Source organism: Gymnoscopelus microlampas, assembly GCF_963454915.1.
Source record: "Gymnoscopelus microlampas genome assembly, chromosome: 3".
NCBI lineage: Eukaryota > Metazoa > Chordata > Actinopteri > Myctophiformes > Myctophidae > Gymnoscopelus > Gymnoscopelus microlampas.
In genome coordinates, this window is record NC_139940.1 from 2,559,083 (window position 1) to 2,580,766 (window position 21,684).

A 21,684-nucleotide genomic window follows, 5' to 3' on the forward strand; every position below is an offset into this window, starting at 1 on the left:
TGTATATCAAGTTCTATTATTTTTTCTGAAAGGTTTTCCAAATTTAATCAAAATCTACAAGCTCACACGTTGTGATCTTGTAGATTATATAGGCTTCATTGGTTAATGTGTTGTTTTTTTTTAAAGGGGGGGGGGAAAGTACAATATTTGCCTCTTAAGGCAGTATTGTGTTGTTCTAAAAACATGTTTTTTTTCGTAATCTCCTGAAAAGTTAATATTTTAGCTGGTTTCTGCCTGACAGCAGAGAGATATATATGGTGATGGAAGAGGCATCATTTTCTATCAGCTCGCCACCTATCCTGGAAGAAACCTGGTCTTGACTTGTCTTCCATCTCCCTTTCAGAATGGTCTCTGCTGTTAGTTGACAATATTAAACCACGATGCATGATCAAGTAATTTGCATTATGTGGCCTCTAGAGGGAGGCAGAGATTAAAGCTGAATTCCGACTCACTCTCCTCGTGAAAGTTTTCAAGAATTATTTGAAAACTTTAGTTACTAGTTACGTTGCAGATATAAATTATGATATCATGAAACATATTTTAGCCCTATTTTATACCAAGGCTATTTGAAAATAGCAGATCTACAAGCTCACAACGCGTCGCTTCGCAACGCGATGTGAGCTTGTAGATCTGCTATTTTCAAACATTCGTGTACTTTAACTTTTGATACTCTAAGTAGGCCTACATTTTTATACCAATACTTTGTACTTTTACTCAAGTAAAATTCCGGACTTGTACTTGTAGCAGAGTACTTCTAACATTGCAGTATTGATACTTTTACTTAAGTAAAACATTTGAGTACTTTTTCCCACCACTGGGCTCTCTGGTCAAATAACGCCTTCTAGTGGATGAGTCCATCATGGTTCCTCAGTAACGGTCCGTTAGTGCAGTGGTTCTCAAAGTGGGGTCCGGGGACCCCCAGGGGTCCTTGAGGGAGTTCCAGGGGGTCCCCAGCTAATTGATGGAAAGTTAGGATTAGGAACCAAATGGACCCTTATGGGTCTGTAACTATGAGAGTGTACAAATGGAACCAAATGGACCCGTTAGGGTCCATTTGGTTCCATTTGTACACTCTCTCTGGTCAAACAACGCTCTCTAGTGGATGAGTACATGATGTTGTTCCTGTGTTCCTCAGTCTCAGTCAGTCTCAGTCAGAATGAAGTTCTCTCTGGTCGTGTCTCTTCTGGTCGCTGTTTGTGCAGCTTTTATTGGACACAGGTTCATGAAACTCAGGTGTGTTTGATGTTTACTGATGTTATTGTCATTATAACAGATGTTATTGTCTTTAGAACAGAGTGCAGTCTGCTTTCTCTGTCTTTGTAATGTCTGTCTGTGAAGCTTTCTGAATGTGGGTTAAAGTTCATATGCATGCTGCAGGAATAACAACAATAACATTAATATAAACTGATGTAATTATACAGAGGAGCGACTCTTTCTACCAGAGAAGTGGCTGTGAAACATCTTCCCAACTGTCAACCGTTAAAGAATCTGGGTAGGTAAACGTTGGGACTTGATTTAAGTGTTTCTGATGTCATGAAATCCTTTTGTTTTGAGTCATTTATGAAGAATATTATGTCTGGTTTATGAGTGATCTGACATGTTGTGGCACAGATTAAGTTGTAGTTGTTGACAGGTTAATTTAAGGGTCAGGTTAAACTCATAAACAAAGTCCACAACTCAGCTGACATACTGTAGTACTGCTGTCAATATCACTTATTGTAATGGACTGTGTGTGTGTGTGTCTGTGTGTGTGTGTGTGTGTGTGTGTGTGTGTGTGTGTGTGTGTGTGTGTGTGTGTCTCAGGTGTGCAAGAAGTCCTAGAGAAGCATTATGTTGATTTGAAATGTGTTATTGATAAAGCAGACAGTGTGTGTGCTATAATTTATTGTCTGTCCGTCCGTCCGTCCGTCCGTCCGTCCGTCCGTCCGTCCGTCCGTCCGTGTGTGTGTGTGTGTGTGTGTGTGTGTGTGTGTGGGGGGGTTCTCTCTGTGGACAGCTAATCTCCGGCATCATTGGCTGGATCGCAGCCAAACTGCACACACACACACACTCCCTGGATTTTCACATGGGCCTGTTACAGCGCCACCAGGAGGCCGATTTTTGCAAAACACATTTCTTGACAGTACTCCGACAGATTGTGTCCAAACGTCATGCAAATCGATACACAGTATCTCTATAGTCATTAAACAAAACGGGTCTGTCGGATTTTCCATATTCCATCCTGATTGGCTAAGGTTGGCTTCCAAAGTTTGCAGGAGTGATCCGTTTTGAACAAAATGCCTCAAATCATGAGTGCAGTTTCCGTGAAATTTTACACACACATTCCTACTAGGCAGAGGAAGAAATGCCACTTGGACATTTTCAAATCAGCCTCATGGTGGCGCTATATCGGGCCGATTTGTGTGTTTGTACTTATAACTGCACCGTTCTGTGTAAAACTTTGCACACGCTCTCCCTAGAGGCCAAGAAAAAACCTCTGCCCTGCATTTTTCACATCTGCCTGTTATAGCGCCACCAGGAGGCCACAATAACCTACCTGACCTGGCGGAGCCCTCATGTGCTGCGAGGAGCACTTTGTCTAGTTGTGTATTATTGTGTACAGTTATGTATTCATATTATTATCATTATGATAATTTATTGTTCATTATTTTATGCAGATTTCGGGGCAGAGGACCTGACCATTCTGAGTGATGGACTGGCCATCATGAGTACGGTATGTGTGTGTTGGATCTACTAGATTACTCTATCCATGTGCATAGTGTCTCTACAGCAGTGGTTCTCAAATACAGTGCCTTGCAAAGGTATTCACCCCCCTTGGCATTGTTTGTGTTTTGTTGCCTCACAACCTGGAATTTAAATGGATTGTTTGAAAGTTTGCATCATTTAATTTACAGAATATGCCTACAACTTTGAAGATGTGCTTTTTTTTTATTGTGACGCAAACAACAACAAGTAGGACAAAATAACAGAAAACGTCAATGTGCATAACTATTCACCCCCATAAAGTCAGTACTTTGTAGAGACACCTTTTGCGGCAATCACAGCTGCAAGTCGCTTATGATGAGTCTCTATGAGCTTGCCACATCTTTCCACTGGGATTTTTGCCCATTCCTCAAGGGAAAACTGCTCCAGCTCCTTCAAGTCTGATGGTTTGCGCTTGTGAACAGCAATCTTCAAGTCTGACCACAGATTCTCAATTGGATTGAGGTCTGGGCTTTGACTAGGCCATTCCAACACATTTATACGTATGTCTCCCCTTGAACCACTCAAGTGTTGCCTTAGCAGTATGCTTGGGGTCATTGTCCTGCTGGAAGGTGAACCTCCGTCCTACTCTCAAATCACTTGCAGGTTTTGCTCAAGAATATCCCTGTATTTAGCACCATCCATCTTTCCCTCGACTCGGGACAGTTTCCCAGTCCCTGTTGCTGAGAAAACAGCCCCACAGCATGATGCTGCCACCACCATGTTTCACTGTGGGGATGGTGTTCTTGGGGTGATGGGATGTGTTGTATTTTTTTCATTTCAGGGCTTAAAGTATCCAGGCCTGCCGTCCTTCTCTGAGGATCCTGGTAAAATGTACACCCTGGATCTACTGGATCCCACAGCAGATCCCGTCGAGCTGAAGATCCAAGCAGAACAGGATCTACTGGAAACCTTCAACCCACATGGGATCAGTGTGTTCGTAGATGACAAAGGTAATGTACACTCCTTAACGAGTTCATTCCCTTTGTTTGGGGAGAGAGTCAGTGCACTGAAGTCAAGGCACAGACTACTGTGTTGTTGACGGACAACGGATGCACGCTTATGAGAAACAACACAAATAAAACCTGGCAAAACAGTTGTGTGCATTAGAGCAAGATGAGGATAAATTAAACATTCAGTCTAAATGTCCAGTAATTCGCAACTACTACCAATACTTTTGCATTTGAAACTTTAAATTTCTCTAAATATTATAAACTCTCAGGACAGCCTAATACAAATATAGTTTATGAAAAGGCTACTATAGGCTACAGTGAAGTCGGACTGAATGACTGAAACGTTTTTTTCTTTTTTAACTCTCTTGGTGATTATCTGGCACAGTAGTTGTGAATTATTAGCAAACTGGACATTTAGACTGAATGTTTCCTTTATCCTCATCTTGCGCTAATGCACGACTTCACTGTAGCCTATAGTAGCCTTTTCATAAATTATATTTGTTATATAACAAATATAATATTATATTTTTCTATATTATAATATTATTATAATATTATATTTTTCATATACTCAAGTCATTTTTTTATTCTGGACTTTTACTTGTAACAGAGTATTTTTATATTGCAGTATTGGTACTTTTACTTAAGTAAAGAATTTGAGTACTTTTTCCACCACTGCTACAGGCTATAAGGTGGAGTGCGAAGAGGTGAGTGTTCAGATTACAGCGTTTGGCTGTGACTGCGTTGTTAGTGAACAAGATGTTTGGTTCCCACGTTCTTATTGTGAGCTCTGCTCCAGGGCTCAAACTGAAAGAGACAAGAAGTGACTTGTTGTTGTTTCCCTCATGATGACACACCTGTGTTCCTTGGATGTGTGATGAACCAGTGTGTACATATTGTTGTGTATTTACAGATGACAGTGTGTATGTGTTGTTGTGTACTTACAGATGACAGTGTGTATGTGTTGGTGGTGAACAGTGTGTACATATTGTTGTGTATTTACAGATGACAGTGTGTATGTGTTGGTGGTGAACAGTGTGTACATATTGTTGTGTACTTACAGATGACAGTGTGTACATGTTGTTGTGTATTACAGATGACAGTGTGTATGTGTTGGTGGTGAACAGTGTGTACATATTGTTGTGTATTTACAGATGACAGTGTGTATGTGTTGTTGTGTACTTACAGATGACAGTGTGTATGTGTTGTTGTGTATTTACAGATGACAGTGTGTACATGTTGTTGTGTATTTACAGATGACAGTGTGTATGTGTTGTTGTGTATTTACAGATGACAGTGTGTATGTGTTGTTGTGTATTTACAGATGACAGTGTGTATGTGTTGTTGTGTACTTACAGATGACAGTGTGTATGTGTTGTTGTGTACTTACAGATGACAGTGTGTATGTGTTGTTGTGTACTTACAGATGACAGTGTGTATGTGTTGTTGTGTATTTACAGATGACAGTGTGTATGTGTTGTTGTGTACTTACAGATGACAGTGTGTATGTGTTGTTGTGTATTTACAGATGACAGTGTGTATGTGTTATTGTGTACTTACAGATGACAGTGTGTATGTGTTGTTGTGTACTTACAGATGACAGTGTGTATGTGTTGTTGTGTACTTACAGATGACAGTGTGTATGTGTTGTTGTGTACTTACAGATGACAGTGTGTATGTGTTGTTGTGTATTTACAGATGACAGTGTGTATGTGTTGTTGTGTATTTACAGATGACAGTGTGTATGTGTTGTTGTGTACTTACAGATGACAGTGTGTATGTGTTGTTGTGTATTTACAGATGACAGTGTGTATGTGTTGTTGTGTACTTACAGATGACAGTGTGTATGTGTTATTGTGTATTTACAGATGACAGTGTGTATGTGTTGTTGTGTATTTACAGATGACAGTGTGTATGTGTTGTTGTGTACTTACAGATGACAGTGTGTATGTGTTGTTGTGTATTTACAGATGACAGTGTGTATGTGTTGTTGTGTACTTACAGATGACAGTGTGTATGTGTTGTTGTGTATTTACAGATGACAGTGTGTATGTGTTGTTGTGTATTTACAGATGACAGTGTGTATGTGTTATTGTGTATTTACAGATGACAGTGTGTATGTGTTGTTGTGTACTTACAGATGACAGTGTGTATGTGTTGTTGTGTACTTACAGATGACAGTGTGTATGTGTTGTTGTGTACTTACAGATGACAGTGTGTATGTGTTGTTGTGTATTTACAGATGACAGTGTGTATGTGTTGTTGTGTATTTACAGATGACAGTGTGTATGTGTTGTTGTGTACTTACAGATGACAGTGTGTATGTGTTGTTGTGTATTTACAGATGACAGTGTGTATGTGTTATTGTGTATTTACAGATGACAGTGTGTATGTGTTGTTGTGTATTTACAGATGACAGTGTGTATGTGTTGTTGTGTACTTACAGATGACAGTGTGTATGTGTTGTTGTGTATTTACAGATGACAGTGTGTATGTGTTGTTGTGTACTTACAGATGACAGTGTGTATGTGTTGTTGTGTATTTACAGATGACAGTGTGTATGTGTTGTTGTGTATTTACAGATGACAGTGTGTATGTGTTGTTGTGTACTTACAGATGACAGTGTGTATGTGTTGTTGTGTATTTACAGATGACAGTGTGTATGTGTTGTTGTGTATTTACAGATGACAGTGTGTATGTGTTGTTGTGTATTTACAGATGACAGTGTGTATGTGTTGTTGTGTACTTACAGATGACAGTGTGTATGTGTTGTTGTGTATTTACAGATGACAGTGTGTATGTGTTGTTGTGTATTTACAGATGACAGTGTGTATGTGTTGTTGTGTATTTACAGATGACAGTGTGTATGTGTTGTTGTGTACTTACAGATGACAGTGTGTATGTGTTGTTGTGTATTTACAGATGACAGTGTGTATGTGTTATTGTGTACTTACAGATGACAGTGTGTATGTGTTGTTGTGTACTTACAGATGACAGTGTGTATGTGTTATTGTGTATTTACAGATGACAGTGTGTATGTGTTGTTGTGTATTTACAGATGACAGTGTGTATGTGTTGTTGTGTATTTACAGATGACAGTGTGTATGTGTTGTTGTGTACTTACAGATGACAGTGTGTATGTGTTGTTGTGTATTTACAGATGACAGTGTGTATGTGTTGTTGTGTATTTACAGATGACAGTGTGTATGTGTTGTTGTGTATTTACAGATGACAGTGTGTACATGTTGTTGTGTATTTACAGATGACAGTGTGTATGTGTTATTGTGTATTTACAGATGACAGTGTGTACATGTTGTTGTGTATTTACAGATGACAGTGTGTATGTGTTGTTGTGTATCTACAGATGACAGTGTGTATGTGTTATTGTGTACTTACAGATGACAGTGTGTATGTGTTGTTGTGTACTTACAGATGACAGTGTGTATGTGTTGTTGTGTACTTACAGATGACAGTGTGTATGTGTTGTTGTGTACTTACAGATGACAGTGTGTATGTGTTGTTGTGTATTTACAGATGACAGTGTGTATGTGTTGTTGTGTACTTACAGATGACAGTGTGTATGTGTTGTTGTGTATTTACAGATGACAGTGTGTATGTGTTATTGTGTATTTACAGATGACAGTGTGTATGTGTTATTGTGTATTTACAGATGACAGTGTGTATGTGTTATTGTGTACTTACAGATGACAGTGTGTATGTGTTGTTGTGTACTTACAGATGACAGTGTGTATGTGTTGTTGTGTATTTACAGATGACAGTGTGTATGTGTTGTTGTGTACTTACAGATGACAGTGTGTATGTGTTATTGTGTATTTACAGATGACAGTGTGTATGTGTTATTGTGTACTTACAGATGACAGTGTGTATGTGTTGTTGTGTATTTACAGATGACAGTGTGTATGTGTTGTTGTGTACTTACAGATGACAGTGTGTACGTGTTGTTGTGTATTTACAGATGACAGTGTGTACATGTTGTTGTGTATTTACAGATGACAGTGTGTATGTGTTGTTGTGTACTTACAGATGACAGTGTGTACGTGTTGTTGTGTATTTACAGATGACAGTGTGTATGTGTTGGTGGTGAACAGTGTGTACATGTTGTTGTGTATTTACAGATGACAGTGTGTATGTGTTGTTGTGTATCTACAGATGACAGTGTGTATGTGTTGTTGTGTATTTACAGATGACAGTGTGTATGTGTTGTTGTGTATTTACAGATGACAGTGTGTATGTGTTGTTGTGTACTTACAGATGACAGTGTGTATGTGTTGTTGTGTACTTACAGATGACAGTGTGTATGTGTTGTTGTGTATTTACAGATGACAGTGTGTATGTGTTATTGTGTATTTACAGATGACAGTGTGTATGTGTTATTGTGTATCTACAGATGACAGTGTGTATGTGTTGTTGTGTATTTACAGATGACAGTGTGTATGTGTTGTTGTGTATCTACAGATGACAGTGTGTATGTGTTATTGTGTATTTACAGATGACAGTGTGTACATGTTGTTGTGTATTTACAGATGACAGTGTGTATGTGTTATTGTGTACTTACAGATGACAGTGTGTACATGTTGTTGTGTATTTACAGATGACAGTGTGTATGTGTTATTGTGTACTTACAGATGACAGTGTGTATGTGTTGTTGTGTATTTACAGATGACAGTGTGTATGTGTTGTTGTGTACTTACAGATGACAGTGTGTATGTGTTGTTGTGTATTTACAGATGACAGTGTGTATGTGTTATTGTGTACTTACAGATGACAGTGTGTATGTGTTGTTGTGTATTTACAGATGACAGTGTGTATGTGTTATTGTGTATTTACAGATGACAGTGTGTATGTGTTATTGTGTACTTACAGATGACAGTGTGTATGTGTTGTTGTGTATTTACAGATGACAGTGTGTATGTGTTGTTGTGTATTTACAGATGACAGTGTGTATGTGTTGTTGTGTATTTACAGATGACAGTGTGTATGTGTTGTTGTGTACTTACAGATGACAGTGTGTACGTGTTGTTGTGTATTTACAGATGACAGTGTGTATGTGTTGGTGGTGAACAGTGTGTACATGTTGTTGTGTATTTACAGATGACAGTGTGTACATGTTGTTGTGTATTTACAGATGACAGTGTGTATGTGTTGGTGGTGAACAGTGTGTACATGTTGTTGTGTATTTACAGATGACAGTGTGTACATGTTGTTGTGTATTTACAGATGACAGTGTGTATGTGTTGTTGTGTACTTACAGATGACAGTGTGTATGTGTTGTTGTGTATCTACAGATGACAGTGTGTATGTGTTGTTGTGTATCTACAGATGACAGTGTGTATGTGTTGTTGTGTATTTACAGATGACAGTGTGTATGTGTTGTTGTGTACTTACAGATGACAGTGTGTATGTGTTGTTGTGTATTTACAGATGACAGTGTGTATGTGTTATTGTGTATTTACAGATGACAGTGTGTATGTGTTGTTGTGTACTTACAGATGACAGTGTGTATGTGTTGTTGTGTACTTACAGATGACAGTGTGTATGTGTTGTTGTGTATTTACAGATGACAGTGTGTATGTGTTGTTGTGTATTTACAGATGACAGTGTGTATGTGTTGTTGTGTATTTACAGATGACAGTGTGTATGTGTTGTTGTGTATTTACAGATGACAGTGTGTATGTGTTGTTGTGTATTTACAGATGACAGTGTGTATGTGTTGTTGTGTATTTACAGATGACAGTGTGTATGTGTTGTTGTGTACTTACAGATGACAGTGTGTATGTGTTGTTGTGTATTTACAGATGACAGTGTGTATGTGTTGGTGGTGAACAGTGTGTACATATTGTTGTGTATTTACAGATGACAGTGTGTACATGTTGTTGTGTATTTACAGATGACAGTGTGTATGTGTTGTTGTGTACTTACAGATGACAGTGTGTATGTGTTATTGTGTATTTACAGATGACAGTGTGTATGTGTTGTTGTGTATTTACAGATGACAGTGTGTATGTGTTGTTGTGTATTTACAGATGACAGTGTGTATGTGTTGGTGGTGAACAGTGTGTACATATTGTTGTGTATTTACAGATGACAGTGTGTACATGTTGTTGTGTATTTACAGATGACAGTGTGTATGTGTTGTTGTGTACTTACAGATGACAGTGTGTATGTGTTGTTGTGTATTTACAGATGACAGTGTGTATGTGTTGTTGTGTATCTACAGATGACAGTGTGTATGTGTTGTTGTGTATCTACAGATGACAGTGTGTATGTGTTGTTGTGTATCTACAGATGACAGTGTGTATGTGTTGTTGTGTATTTACAGATGACAGTGTGTATGTGTTGTTGTGTATTTACAGATGACAGTGTGTATGTGTTATTGTGTACTTACAGATGACAGTGTGTATGTGTTGTTGTGTACTTACAGATGACAGTGTGTATGTGTTATTGTGTATTTACAGATGACAGTGTGTATGTGTTGTTGTGTATTTACAGATGACAGTGTGTATGTGTTGTTGTGTATTTACAGATGACAGTGTGTATGTGTTGTTGTGTATTTACAGATGACAGTGTGTATGTGTTGTTGTGTATTTACAGATGACAGTGTGTATGTGTTGTTGTGTACTTACAGATGACAGTGTGTATGTGTTGTTGTGTACTTACAGATGACAGTGTGTATGTGTTATTGTGTACTTACAGATGACAGTGTGTATGTGTTGTTGTGTATTTACAGATGACAGTGTGTATGTGTTGTTGTGTATTTACAGATGACAGTGTGTATGTGTTGTTGTGTATTTACAGATGACAGTGTGTATGTGTTGTTGTGTATTTACAGATGACAGTGTGTATGTGTTGTTGTGTACTTACAGATGACAGTGTGTATGTGTTGTTGTGTATTTACAGATGACAGTGTGTATGTGTTGTTGTGTATCTACAGATGACAGTGTGTATGTGTTGTTGTGTATCTACAGATGACAGTGTGTATGTGTTGTTGTGTACTTACAGATGACAGTGTGTATGTGTTGTTGTGTATTTACAGATGACAGTGTGTATGTGTTGTTGTGTATTTACAGATGACAGTGTGTATGTGTTATTGTGTACTTACAGATGACAGTGTGTACGTGTTGTTGTGTATTTACAGATGACAGTGTGTATGTGTTATTGTGTACTTACAGATGACAGTGTGTATGTGTTATTGTGTACTTACAGATGACAGTGTGTATGTGTTATTGTGTACTTACAGATGACAGTGTGTATGTGTTATTGTGTATTTACAGATGACAGTGTGTACGTGTTGTTGTGTATTTACAGATGACAGTGTGTATGTGTTATTGTGTATTTACAGATGACAGTGTGTATGTGTTATTGTGTATTTACAGATGACAGTGTGTATGTGTTATTGTGTATTTACAGATGACAGTGTGTATGTGTTGTTGTGTACTTACAGATGACAGTGTGTATGTGTTGTTGTGTATTTACAGATGACAGTGTGTATGTGTTGTTGTGTACTTACAGATGACAGTGTGTATGTGTTGTTGTGTACTTACAGATGACAGTGTGTATGTGTTGTTGTGTATTTACAGATGACAGTGTGTATGTGTTGTTGTGTATTTACAGATGACAGTGTGTATGTGTTGTTGTGTATTTACAGATGACAGTGTGTATGTGTTGTTGTGTACTTACAGATGACAGTGTGTATGTGTTGTTGTGTACTTACAGATGACAGTGTGTATGTGTTGTTGTTTATTTACAGATGACAGTGTGTATGTGTTATTGTGTATTTACAGATGACAGTGTGTATGTGTTGTTGTGTATTTACAGATGACAGTGTGTATGTGTTATTGTGTATTTACAGATGACAGTGTGTATGTGTTATTGTGTATTTACAGATGACAGTGTGTATGTGTTGTTGTGTACTTACAGATGACAGTGTGTATGTGTTGTTGTGTATTTACAGATGACAGTGTGTATGTGTTGTTGTGTACTTACAGATGACAGTGTGTATGTGTTATTGTGTATTTACAGATGACAGTGTGTATGTGTTATTGTGTATTTACAGATGACAGTGTGTATGTGTTATTGTGTATTTACAGATGACAGTGTGTATGTGTTGTTGTGTATTTACAGATGACAGTGTGTATGTGTTGTTGTGTATTTACAGATGACAGTGTGTATGTGTTATTGTGTATTTACAGATGACAGTGTGTATGTGTTATTGTGTATTTACAGATGACAGTGTGTATGTGTTGTTGTGTATTTACAGATGACAGTGTGTATGTGTTATTGTGTACTTACAGATGACAGTGTGTACGTGTTGTTGTGTATTTACAGATGACAGTGTGTATGTGTTGTTGTGTATTTACAGATGACAGTGTGTATGTGTTGTTGTGTATTTACAGATGACAGTGTGTATGTGTTGGTGGTGAACAGTGTGTACATATTGTTGTGTATTTACAGATGACAGTGTGTACATGTTGTTGTGTATTTACAGATGACAGTGTGTATGTGTTGTTGTGTACTTACAGATGACAGTGTGTATGTGTTGTTGTGTATTTACAGATGACAGTGTGTATGTGTTGTTGTGTATCTACAGATGACAGTGTGTATGTGTTGTTGTGTATCTACAGATGACAGTGTGTATGTGTTGTTGTGTATCTACAGATGACAGTGTGTATGTGTTGTTGTGTATTTACAGATGACAGTGTGTATGTGTTGTTGTGTATTTACAGATGACAGTGTGTATGTGTTATTGTGTATCTACAGATGACAGTGTGTATGTGTTGTTGTGTATTTACAGATGACAGTGTGTATGTGTTGTTGTGTATTTACAGATGACAGTGTGTATGTGTTATTGTGTATTTACAGATGACAGTGTGTATGTGTTATTGTGTATTTACAGATGACAGTGTGTATGTGTTATTGTGTATTTACAGATGACAGTGTGTATGTGTTGTTGTGTATCTACAGATGACAGTGTGTATGTGTTGTTGTGTATCTACAGATGACAGTGTGTATGTGTTGTTGTGTATTTACAGATGACAGTGTGTATGTGTTATTGTGTATTTACAGATGACAGTGTGTATGTGTTGTTGTGTATCTACAGATGACAGTGTGTATGTGTTGTTGTGTATCTACAGATGACAGTGTGTATGTGTTGTTGTGTATCTACAGATGACAGTGTGTATGTGTTGTTGTGTATCTACAGATGACAGTGTGTATGTGTTATTGTGTATTTACAGATGACAGTGTGTATGTGTTGTTGTGTATCTACAGATGACAGTGTGTATGTGTTGTTGTGTATCTACAGATGACAGTGTGTATGTGTTGTTGTGTATTTACAGATGACAGTGTGTATGTGTTATTGTGTACTTACAGATGACAGTGTGTATGTGTTGTTGTGTACTTACAGATGACAGTGTGTATGTGTTGTTGTGTATCTACAGATGACAGTGTGTATGTGTTGTTGTGTATCTACAGATGACAGTGTGTATGTGTTGTTGTGTATTTACAGATGACAGTGTGTATGTGTTATTGTGTACTTACAGATGACAGTGTGTATGTGTTGTTGTGTACTTACAGATGACAGTGTGTATGTGTTATTGTGTACTTACAGATGACAGTGTGTATGTGTTGTTGTGTATTTACAGATGACAGTGTGTATGTGTTATTGTGTACTTACAGATGACAGTGTGTACATGTTGTTGTGTATTTACAGATGACAGTGTGTATGTGTTATTGTGTACTTACAGATGACAGTGTGTACATGTTGTTGTGTATTTACAGATGACAGTGTGTATGTGTTGTTGTGTATTTACAGATGACAGTGTGTACATGTTGTTGTGTATTTACAGATGACAGTGTGTATGTGTTATTGTGTATTTACAGATGACAGTGTGTACATGTTGTTGTGTATTTACAGATGACAGTGTGTATGTGTTGTTGTGTACTTACAGATGACAGTGTGTATGTGTTGTTGTGTATTTACAGATGACAGTGTGTACATATTGTTGTGTATTTACAGATGACAGTGTGTATGTGTTGGTGGTGAACAGTGTGTACATATTGTTGTGTATTTACAGATGACAGTGTGTACATATTGTTGTGTATTTACAGATGACAGTGTGTATGTGTTGGTGGTGAACAGTGTGTACATATTGTTGTGTATTTACAGATGACAGTGTGTATGTGTTGGTGGTGAACAGTGTGTACATATTGTTGTGTATTTACAGATGACAGTGTGTATGTGTTGGTGGTGAACAGTGTGTACATGTTGTTGTGTACTTACAGATGACAGTGTGTATGTGTTATTGTGTATTTACAGATGACAGTGTGTACATATTGTTGTGTATTTACAGATGACAGTGTGTATGTGTTGGTGGTGAACAGTGTGTACATATTGTTGTGTATTTACAGATGACAGTGTGTACATATTGTTGTGTATTTACAGATGACAGTGTGTATGTGTTGGTGGTGAACAGTGTGTACATATTGTTGTGTATTTACAGATGACAGTGTGTATGTGTTGGTGGTGAACAGTGTGTACATATTGTTGTGTATTTACAGATGACAGTGTGTATGTGTTGGTGGTGAACAGTGTGTACATGTTGTTGTGTACTTACAGATGACAGTGTGTATGTGTTATTGTGTATTTACAGATGACAGTGTGTACATATTGTTGTGTATTTACAGATGACAGTGTGTATGTGTTGGTGGTGAACAGTGTGTACATATTGTTGTGTATTTACAGATGACAGTGTGTATGTGTTGGTGGTGAACAGTGTGTACATGTTGTTGTGTACTTACAGATGACAGTGTGTATGTGTTATTGTGTATTTACAGATGACAGTGTGTACGTGTTGTTGTGTATTTACAGATGACAGTGTGTATGTGTTGTTGTGTACTTACAGATGACAGTGTGTATGTGTTATTGTGTACTTACAGATGACAGTGTGTATGTGTTGTTGTGTACTTACAGATGACAGTGTGTATGTGTTATTGTGTACTTACAGATGACAGTGTGTACATGTTGTTGTGTATTTACAGATGACAGTGTGTATGTGTTGGTGGTGAACAGTGTGTACATATTGTTGTGTACTTACAGATGACAGTGTGTATGTGTTGGTGGTGAACAGTGTGTACATATTGTTGTGTACTTACAGATGACAGTGTGTATGTGTTGGTGGTGAACAGTGTGTACATATTGTTGTGTACTTACAGATGACAGTGTGTATGTGTTGGTGGTGAACAGTGTGTACATATTGTTGTGTACTTACAGATGACAGTGTGTATGTGTTGTTGTGTACTTACAGATGACAGTGTGTATGTGTTATTGTGTACTTACAGATGACAGTGTGTATGTGTTGTTGTGTATTTACAGATGACAGTGTGTATGTGTTGGTGGTGAACAGTGTGTACATATTGTTGTGTATTTACAGATGACAGTGTGTATGTGTTGGTGGTGAACAGTGTGTACATGTTGTTGTGTATTTACAGATGACAGTGTGTATGTGTTGGTGGTGAACAGTGTGTACATATTGTTGTGTACTTACAGATGACAGTGTGTACATGTTGTTGTGTACTTACAGATGACAGTGTGTACATGTTGTTGTGTACTTACAGATGACAGTGTGTACATGTTGTTGTGTACTTACAGATGACAGTGTGTACATGTTGTTGTGTACTTACAGATGACAGTGTGTACATATTGTTGTGTACTTACAGATGACAGTGTGTACATGTTGTTGTGTACTTACAGATGACAGTGTGTATGTGTTGGTGGTGAACCATCCTCAGCCTCGTCACAGCAGAGTAGAGATCTTCCATCTGGAGGAGAACACACTGATTCACCTGAAGACGGTGACCCATGACCTTCTGCACAGGTGTGTACAACACTGTCACAGAAGCAAAAGATTTGAGTTACAAATGTTGGCAGGGACGTGCACAGATAGACTCTAGGTGGAGCGAGAGCACCTGCCCTTTGCCCTCTTGACCAGAATAAGTGCCCTTTTTTTTCAGTTTACAGCAGGGGTCTTCAACAGGGGGTCCGGGACCCCTAGGGGGTCCTCAGAGTTACTACAGGGGGTCCGCCAAATCTTTATGTGATATGATTTTTCTTTTTACCATAAACACTAGAAACCTAGCATCCCTTTTCTGAGGAGAACTTTAGCCAAAAATAGCAGATCTACAAGCCCACAACGCCTCGCGCTGCGAGGCGTTGTGGGCTTGTAGATCGGCTATTTTTTGGCAAAGAGGTATATAGGTGTAGAGGGAGAAAAAGAGTGGACCAAGTAAACAAAAAAAAGTATAATTTACTTGAGCACCTGCCCCTCAAAATGTCTGTGCACGCCACTGAATGTTCGCTTTAAAAATATATATATTCAAAGATTTGCACAAATGTTCAAGAGTTTTCAAAAATAGCAGAGAGTGCTGCACTACAAGCTTGTATATCTGCTATTTTTGAATAGCCCAAAGCTAAGTGGTTAAAATAATTGTGACGCTATTATAACACATTTTGTTGGGGACCCCCTGGTACCACCTTTTCCACCACTGGCTGTCTCCTCAGTGTGAATGACATCGTCGCGGTGGGCGTGGACAGTTTCTTTGCCACCAATGACCAGGCGTTCTCCAGCGAGGCTCTGCACCTGATGACCGTCCTGCTGGGTTTCCCATGGTGCACCGTGGTTTACTACAGCCCCGCCCAGGTCACGGAGGTCGCCGGAGGCTTCCTGTCTGCCAACGGCATCAACATGTCTCCTGATAAAAGGTCTTTGTTATTCACTGTGTGTGTGTGTGTGTGTGTGTGTGTGTGTGTGTGTGTGTGTGTGTGTGTGTGTCAAATGGCCCCCACAAGCATAGTAGTCTTGGTTGATTTATGCCATAAGGGCGCGGTCACACCGAACTATGGCTTCTGGCTGATAAACAGGTTGTGTGCGGCCGGCCGTTTTTTGCAGCCAGAGCATAAAAAAAAAACTTGTAGCTTGCAGCGCATTCTGTCCCAATAACCAGTGACACACCTGTCACTCACTTTCAGGACCCTCCCCATAGGCCACAGTGTCTTTATCTCAAGCACCATGACGCTTCCTGAGTCTTGGGACGGACCCGTCCGCCTTCCTCTCACCCGATTGGACAGAAGGGGGAAAGCAGCATTTATCTGCTCCTAATAGACATGGCGTGTAGAACGCTAAAACACAAGGTGTGGGCGACACACGGAAAGATGCACAGGACCATCAAACCACTCTGTTCCCTTTGAACAGCATTGGCAGAATCCACCTTCAGAGGTAGAATTAAAGTGCGGTGTGAATTGCCGTCCTAGAAGCATCTTCACAAGCATAATAATGTGTGTGTCTGTGTGTGTGTGTGTCTGTCTGTCTGTCTGTCTGTCTGTCTGTCTGTGTGTGTGTGTGTGTGTGTGTGTGTGTGTGTGTGTGTGTGTGTGTGTGTGTGTGTGTGTGTGTGTGTGTGTGTGTGTGTGTGTGTGTGCGCACGCACGCGCGTCCTAGATACTAATAAAACGACGCATGTTTATGCTGTTCAGGTTCGTGTACGTCTCTGACATCATGGATCATGAAATCGAGGTGTTTGAGAGAGTTGAAGGACAACGTCTATCTCCTGTGAAGGTAGAACACTTTTATTCTAATCATCTTCATCATGTCATCTTATTTATATAATCAACATGAAAGAAATGAATCCAAAGTCATGACGTTCACTGCTATGCGGCCGAATCTGTACATGATCGCCTAATCATAATTATTTGAGATAATCACAATTATTTTTTGCATGATCGTTGTAATCTGGACTTCGAACCACTATGCACAATCCGCGAGCCACGTGCTGGCAGGGGTCTTCAACGTTTTCAAGCCAAGGACCCCCTAGCTGAGAGAGAGATGAAGCAGGGACCCCCTCTATATTGTATAAAATTGTGTTTCAGATTAAAGTTTTTGGGGGCGGTGTAACCCCCCCCTATAAGTGAGGTTTGGCCAATAGTCTACAACGCAGTCTACAACCCCTAACCCTTCCACAGTCAATGCAAATCTATACTTTTGCAAAGTCAGCCAATCACATCACAGCTAGTGTCATCACCACTAACTGTAATGTGATTGGCTGACTTTGCAAATTCAGGACTGTGATTGGCTAGCGAAACACATGACACATGTGCAGCCCTATGAATAGCAGTATGGACTTAAAAAAAACACAATAATGTTTTTTAAGAGAGTCATGTTGTGATGACCACACACCGCCCACTTCACACTGGGTGTGATTTTTTTTTTTACTTATTCTGCTATTTTTCCCCTCCACACCTATAACCTCTTTGCCAAAAGTAGACGATCTACAAGCTCTCAACGCCTCGCAGCGCGAGGCGTTGAGAGCTTGTAGATCTGCTATTTTTGGCTAATGTTCCCCTCAGAAAAGGAATTATAGGGTTCAAGTGGTTAATGTAAAAAAAAAACTAAATCCTATCACACAATGATTTGGCGGACCCCCTGTAGTAGCTCTGAGGACCCACTAGGGGTCCCGGACCGCCTGTTGAAGACCCCAGCTCTATAGAAATGTAGATGTGAGGGCCACGTGCTGGCAGGTCTAGAACTGTAGATGTGAGGGCCACGTGCTGGCAGGTCTCTATCAGAATCAGGTTTATTGTCACATCACATGGTTTACAAGGTAAAAAGTGGGTGAAATTCGTTTTTGTACATCATTCCCATCGCAACGTTAATTTCCATAGAAAGAAGAGGGGGGGGGGGGGGTGAAGAAGAAGAGGGGTGGGGGGCAAGTGGGAAGGAGATCAAACAAGAGAACAACAGAAGGCCAAACAAGTTATCTACATATTTACAAAGTACCTGAGATAAAGAAACAAACTAAGGTGCCTGAGCATAGCAGCAATGTATGTATACTGTGCATGATATCCTTATGGACGTTAAGGTGCTTAGAGAAAAAAGAGCACAATAAAAAAGACAAAAAGGTCAGTGCGTTATACATGGGATTAAGGTGCAAAAGGCCAGTGCGTGTCCGCCTGAAGGTGGACTGACCCTGGTATAATCCGCAAGTAGCTCCATGAGGGAGAGCAGCAAAAGAAAGTCATTTGTACCTGGTGTAGTCTACAGGTATGTCCGAGGGGGAGCTAAGTCCAAGTCATTTGTCCCTGGTATAATCCACAGGTGTGTTCAGGAAGAGCCAGAAAAGTCTGCGACCAGCTGGGCAGTACCGCCTGTTGTCAGGCTGCTGAACAAGGCTCATGCCTTATTCAGCATTCTGACAGCAGCCGGGTTAAAACTGCACCAGAACCTGGTGGTGGAACTCTTGATACTGCGGTAGGTCCCCGCGGTCGTTGTAGGGTTCTGAACAGTTTGTTGGGTGGTGCTTGTCCTTGACGATGCGCTTGGCTTTGACCACGCACCGCTTTTTGTACAGATCCTGGAGCGCTGGGAGCTCGCTTCCCATTATTCGCTCTGCCGATCGCACTACTCGCTGTAGGTTGATCTTCTCTCGGGCAGTGCAGTTCCCATACCAGGCCGTGACATAGCCTGTTAGGACGCCTTCAACCGAACTGTTGTAATACAGCCTGATAGAACTGTATAGAACTGTAGATGTGAGGGCCACGTGCTGGCAGGTCGCTCAAAACAAGAGGGATTACCATCAGAAGCATATTGTGGGATTTTGGGAAAAAAAACAAATTGGGTGGCGATTGGGGGCGCTACCTACACGTTTAGCTTTGTTGCTCATTCTACGATTGCACGATCCTTACAAGTTATACCTCGTTGTAGAGGTGACTAATCAACGATAAAAATGAATGAAATACAATACCCATTGTTATTATTGAAGGGGAGAAATAAGCGACCGAAGTTACGTTTCCAGACTTTTTATGAGGAGTTTATATATTGTATACATATGCATTTATATTTTATATATACTATATATTTATGTGTTTCCAGACAGTGTCAGTGGGGTCTCTGTGTGATAACATAGAGGTGGATCATGTGACATATATATTTATATGTTTATAGACAGTGTCAGTGGGGTCTCTGTGTGATAACATAGAGGTGGATCATGTGACATATATATTTATATGTTTATAGACAGTGTCAGTGGGGTCTCTGTGTGATAACATAGAGGTGGATCATGTGACATATATATTTATATGTTTATAGACAGTGTCAGTGGGGTCTCTGTGTGATAACATAGAGGTGGATCATGTGACCGGTGACCTGTGGCTGGGCTGTCACCCTAATGGATACAAGTTCATCACCAATGACCCCAGCGACCCCCCTGGGTCAGAGGTCAGTCATTGTTATTTTTACATAATTATGTTCATTATGTAAATTAGGAAACATGTACTGTGTGTTGGACTATGGAGGCCAGTCTATGACATCATATTGATGACATCATAAGGAGTCCAGGGGTTAATACTAAACGTTATCCACACACACACACACACACACACACACACACACACACACACACACACACACACACACACACACACACACACACACACACACACACACACACACACACACACACACACACACACACACACACACAGACCTGATGATGCAACTCAATACATTCACATCACCAGGTCCACATGTTGTTCTCTTTAATAAACACACATGATGGTGTTTGGATCATGTCTAAATGAGACACAGATATCAGACAGAGGGCCTGGTTTGGTTCTACAGACAACCGCTGGTCTGACAGAACTACCTTCAGCGATACACACCACCACTTTGATGTCAATCGTTTTTGGACACTCCTCGAGATATATACCACACACACACACACACACACACACGCACGCACGCACACACGCACGCACGCGCACGCGCACACGCACACGCACGCGCACACGCACATTCTGTGCATTTATAGATAGATGATTGTTTAAATTTGAAGGACAAGTCACTTTATTCTCTCTCTCTCTCTCTCTGTAAATGAAGGTGATTTAAATACGCTCGTTTACACTATATCCAGTAGGAGGATCAATCATAGTTCCTCACATCAACCTGCTACATTGTTTCAGTTGAAAGTGTTGAAACATTATGAAACAGGAAGCCTTTCAGCAAAGTGTTAAACATGCTAAACATCCTGGACAGACAGTGACAGACAGGGTGAAGACAACAGCTTGGAGGCAAAGGGAAAACTAAACAAACCTCTATTACATAACCACACAGCAACACATCTCAACATGTCAAACACAGTTGAGCTGCTTCATATTCATCATGTGTCATTGTTTTGAGCCAGTTTTAAAGGGATAGTTCACCCCCAAAATGACTTTTTTTCCCTCTATGGATGAGTCACCCCATGGAGACTTGCATTCATGGATACATTTTAGTTTTTGTCTCATTCCTAAGACAATAATTTTGATGACCGGCAGCGGTTCCGGTAGGAGATACAAAGAGCCTCCTTTGTATCTCCTACCGGTCCGCTGTCCATCAAAATTTTGGCTTAGGAACAAAGAAAATATCCACAAATTCAAGTAAAAATTCATTGGGTGAACTATCCCTTTAATTTTGGTTGAGCTACTAAGTTTCTGTGTTGTTTTGTTTCCCAGGTGATCCGCATCCAGAACATCCAATCGGATCGCCCGCTGGTCACGCAGGTGTTCGCTGACGACGGCACCACCATCATTGGCTCGTCCGTCGCCGCCCCTTATGGAGGGAAGCTCCTGATTGGTTCAGTCTACCACAAGGCCCTGTCATGTGACCTGGAGTAGTGCTTTTGTGCTTCATCAGAAAAGAAAGAAAGAAAAGAACAAAAAACACATGATGTGTTGTGTGTTGATTACATGATGGACACAATAACCTCTTTTTATTCTGTTTGCAAAGGAAAATCACTTCTGGAATCATATTGTCTCATTTAAGCCATTAAAACCAGGAACGCATCTGTGTGTCATTTTTAGATTTCTTTGCCTATTCAAAAATATCAGATCTACACAGTGGCGCGGGAAGGGGGGCACTACGGGGGCTGCAGCCCCCCTGGT

The 21,684-nt window shown here is 39.8% G+C and overlaps 1 protein-coding gene across 1 annotated transcript; it reads left to right on the forward strand.

Annotated features, from left to right (window-relative positions):
• The first annotated feature begins 1,103 nt into the window (after positions 1–1,103).
• On the forward strand, positions 1,104–21,585 carry LOC311041595 (serum paraoxonase/arylesterase 2-like). Its single transcript, XM_084052048.1, has 9 exons — positions 1,104–1,233; positions 1,422–1,492; positions 2,658–2,713; positions 3,527–3,695; positions 15,466–15,589; positions 16,273–16,473; positions 17,245–17,326; positions 19,853–19,981; positions 21,256–21,585. Exons 1-9 carry the CDS (start codon positions 1,157–1,159, stop codon positions 21,415–21,417), a joined length of 1,071 nt encoding a protein of 356 aa, XP_083908174.1. The 5' UTR covers positions 1,104–1,156; the 3' UTR covers positions 21,418–21,585.
• Positions 21,586–21,684: the final 99 nt, after the last annotated feature.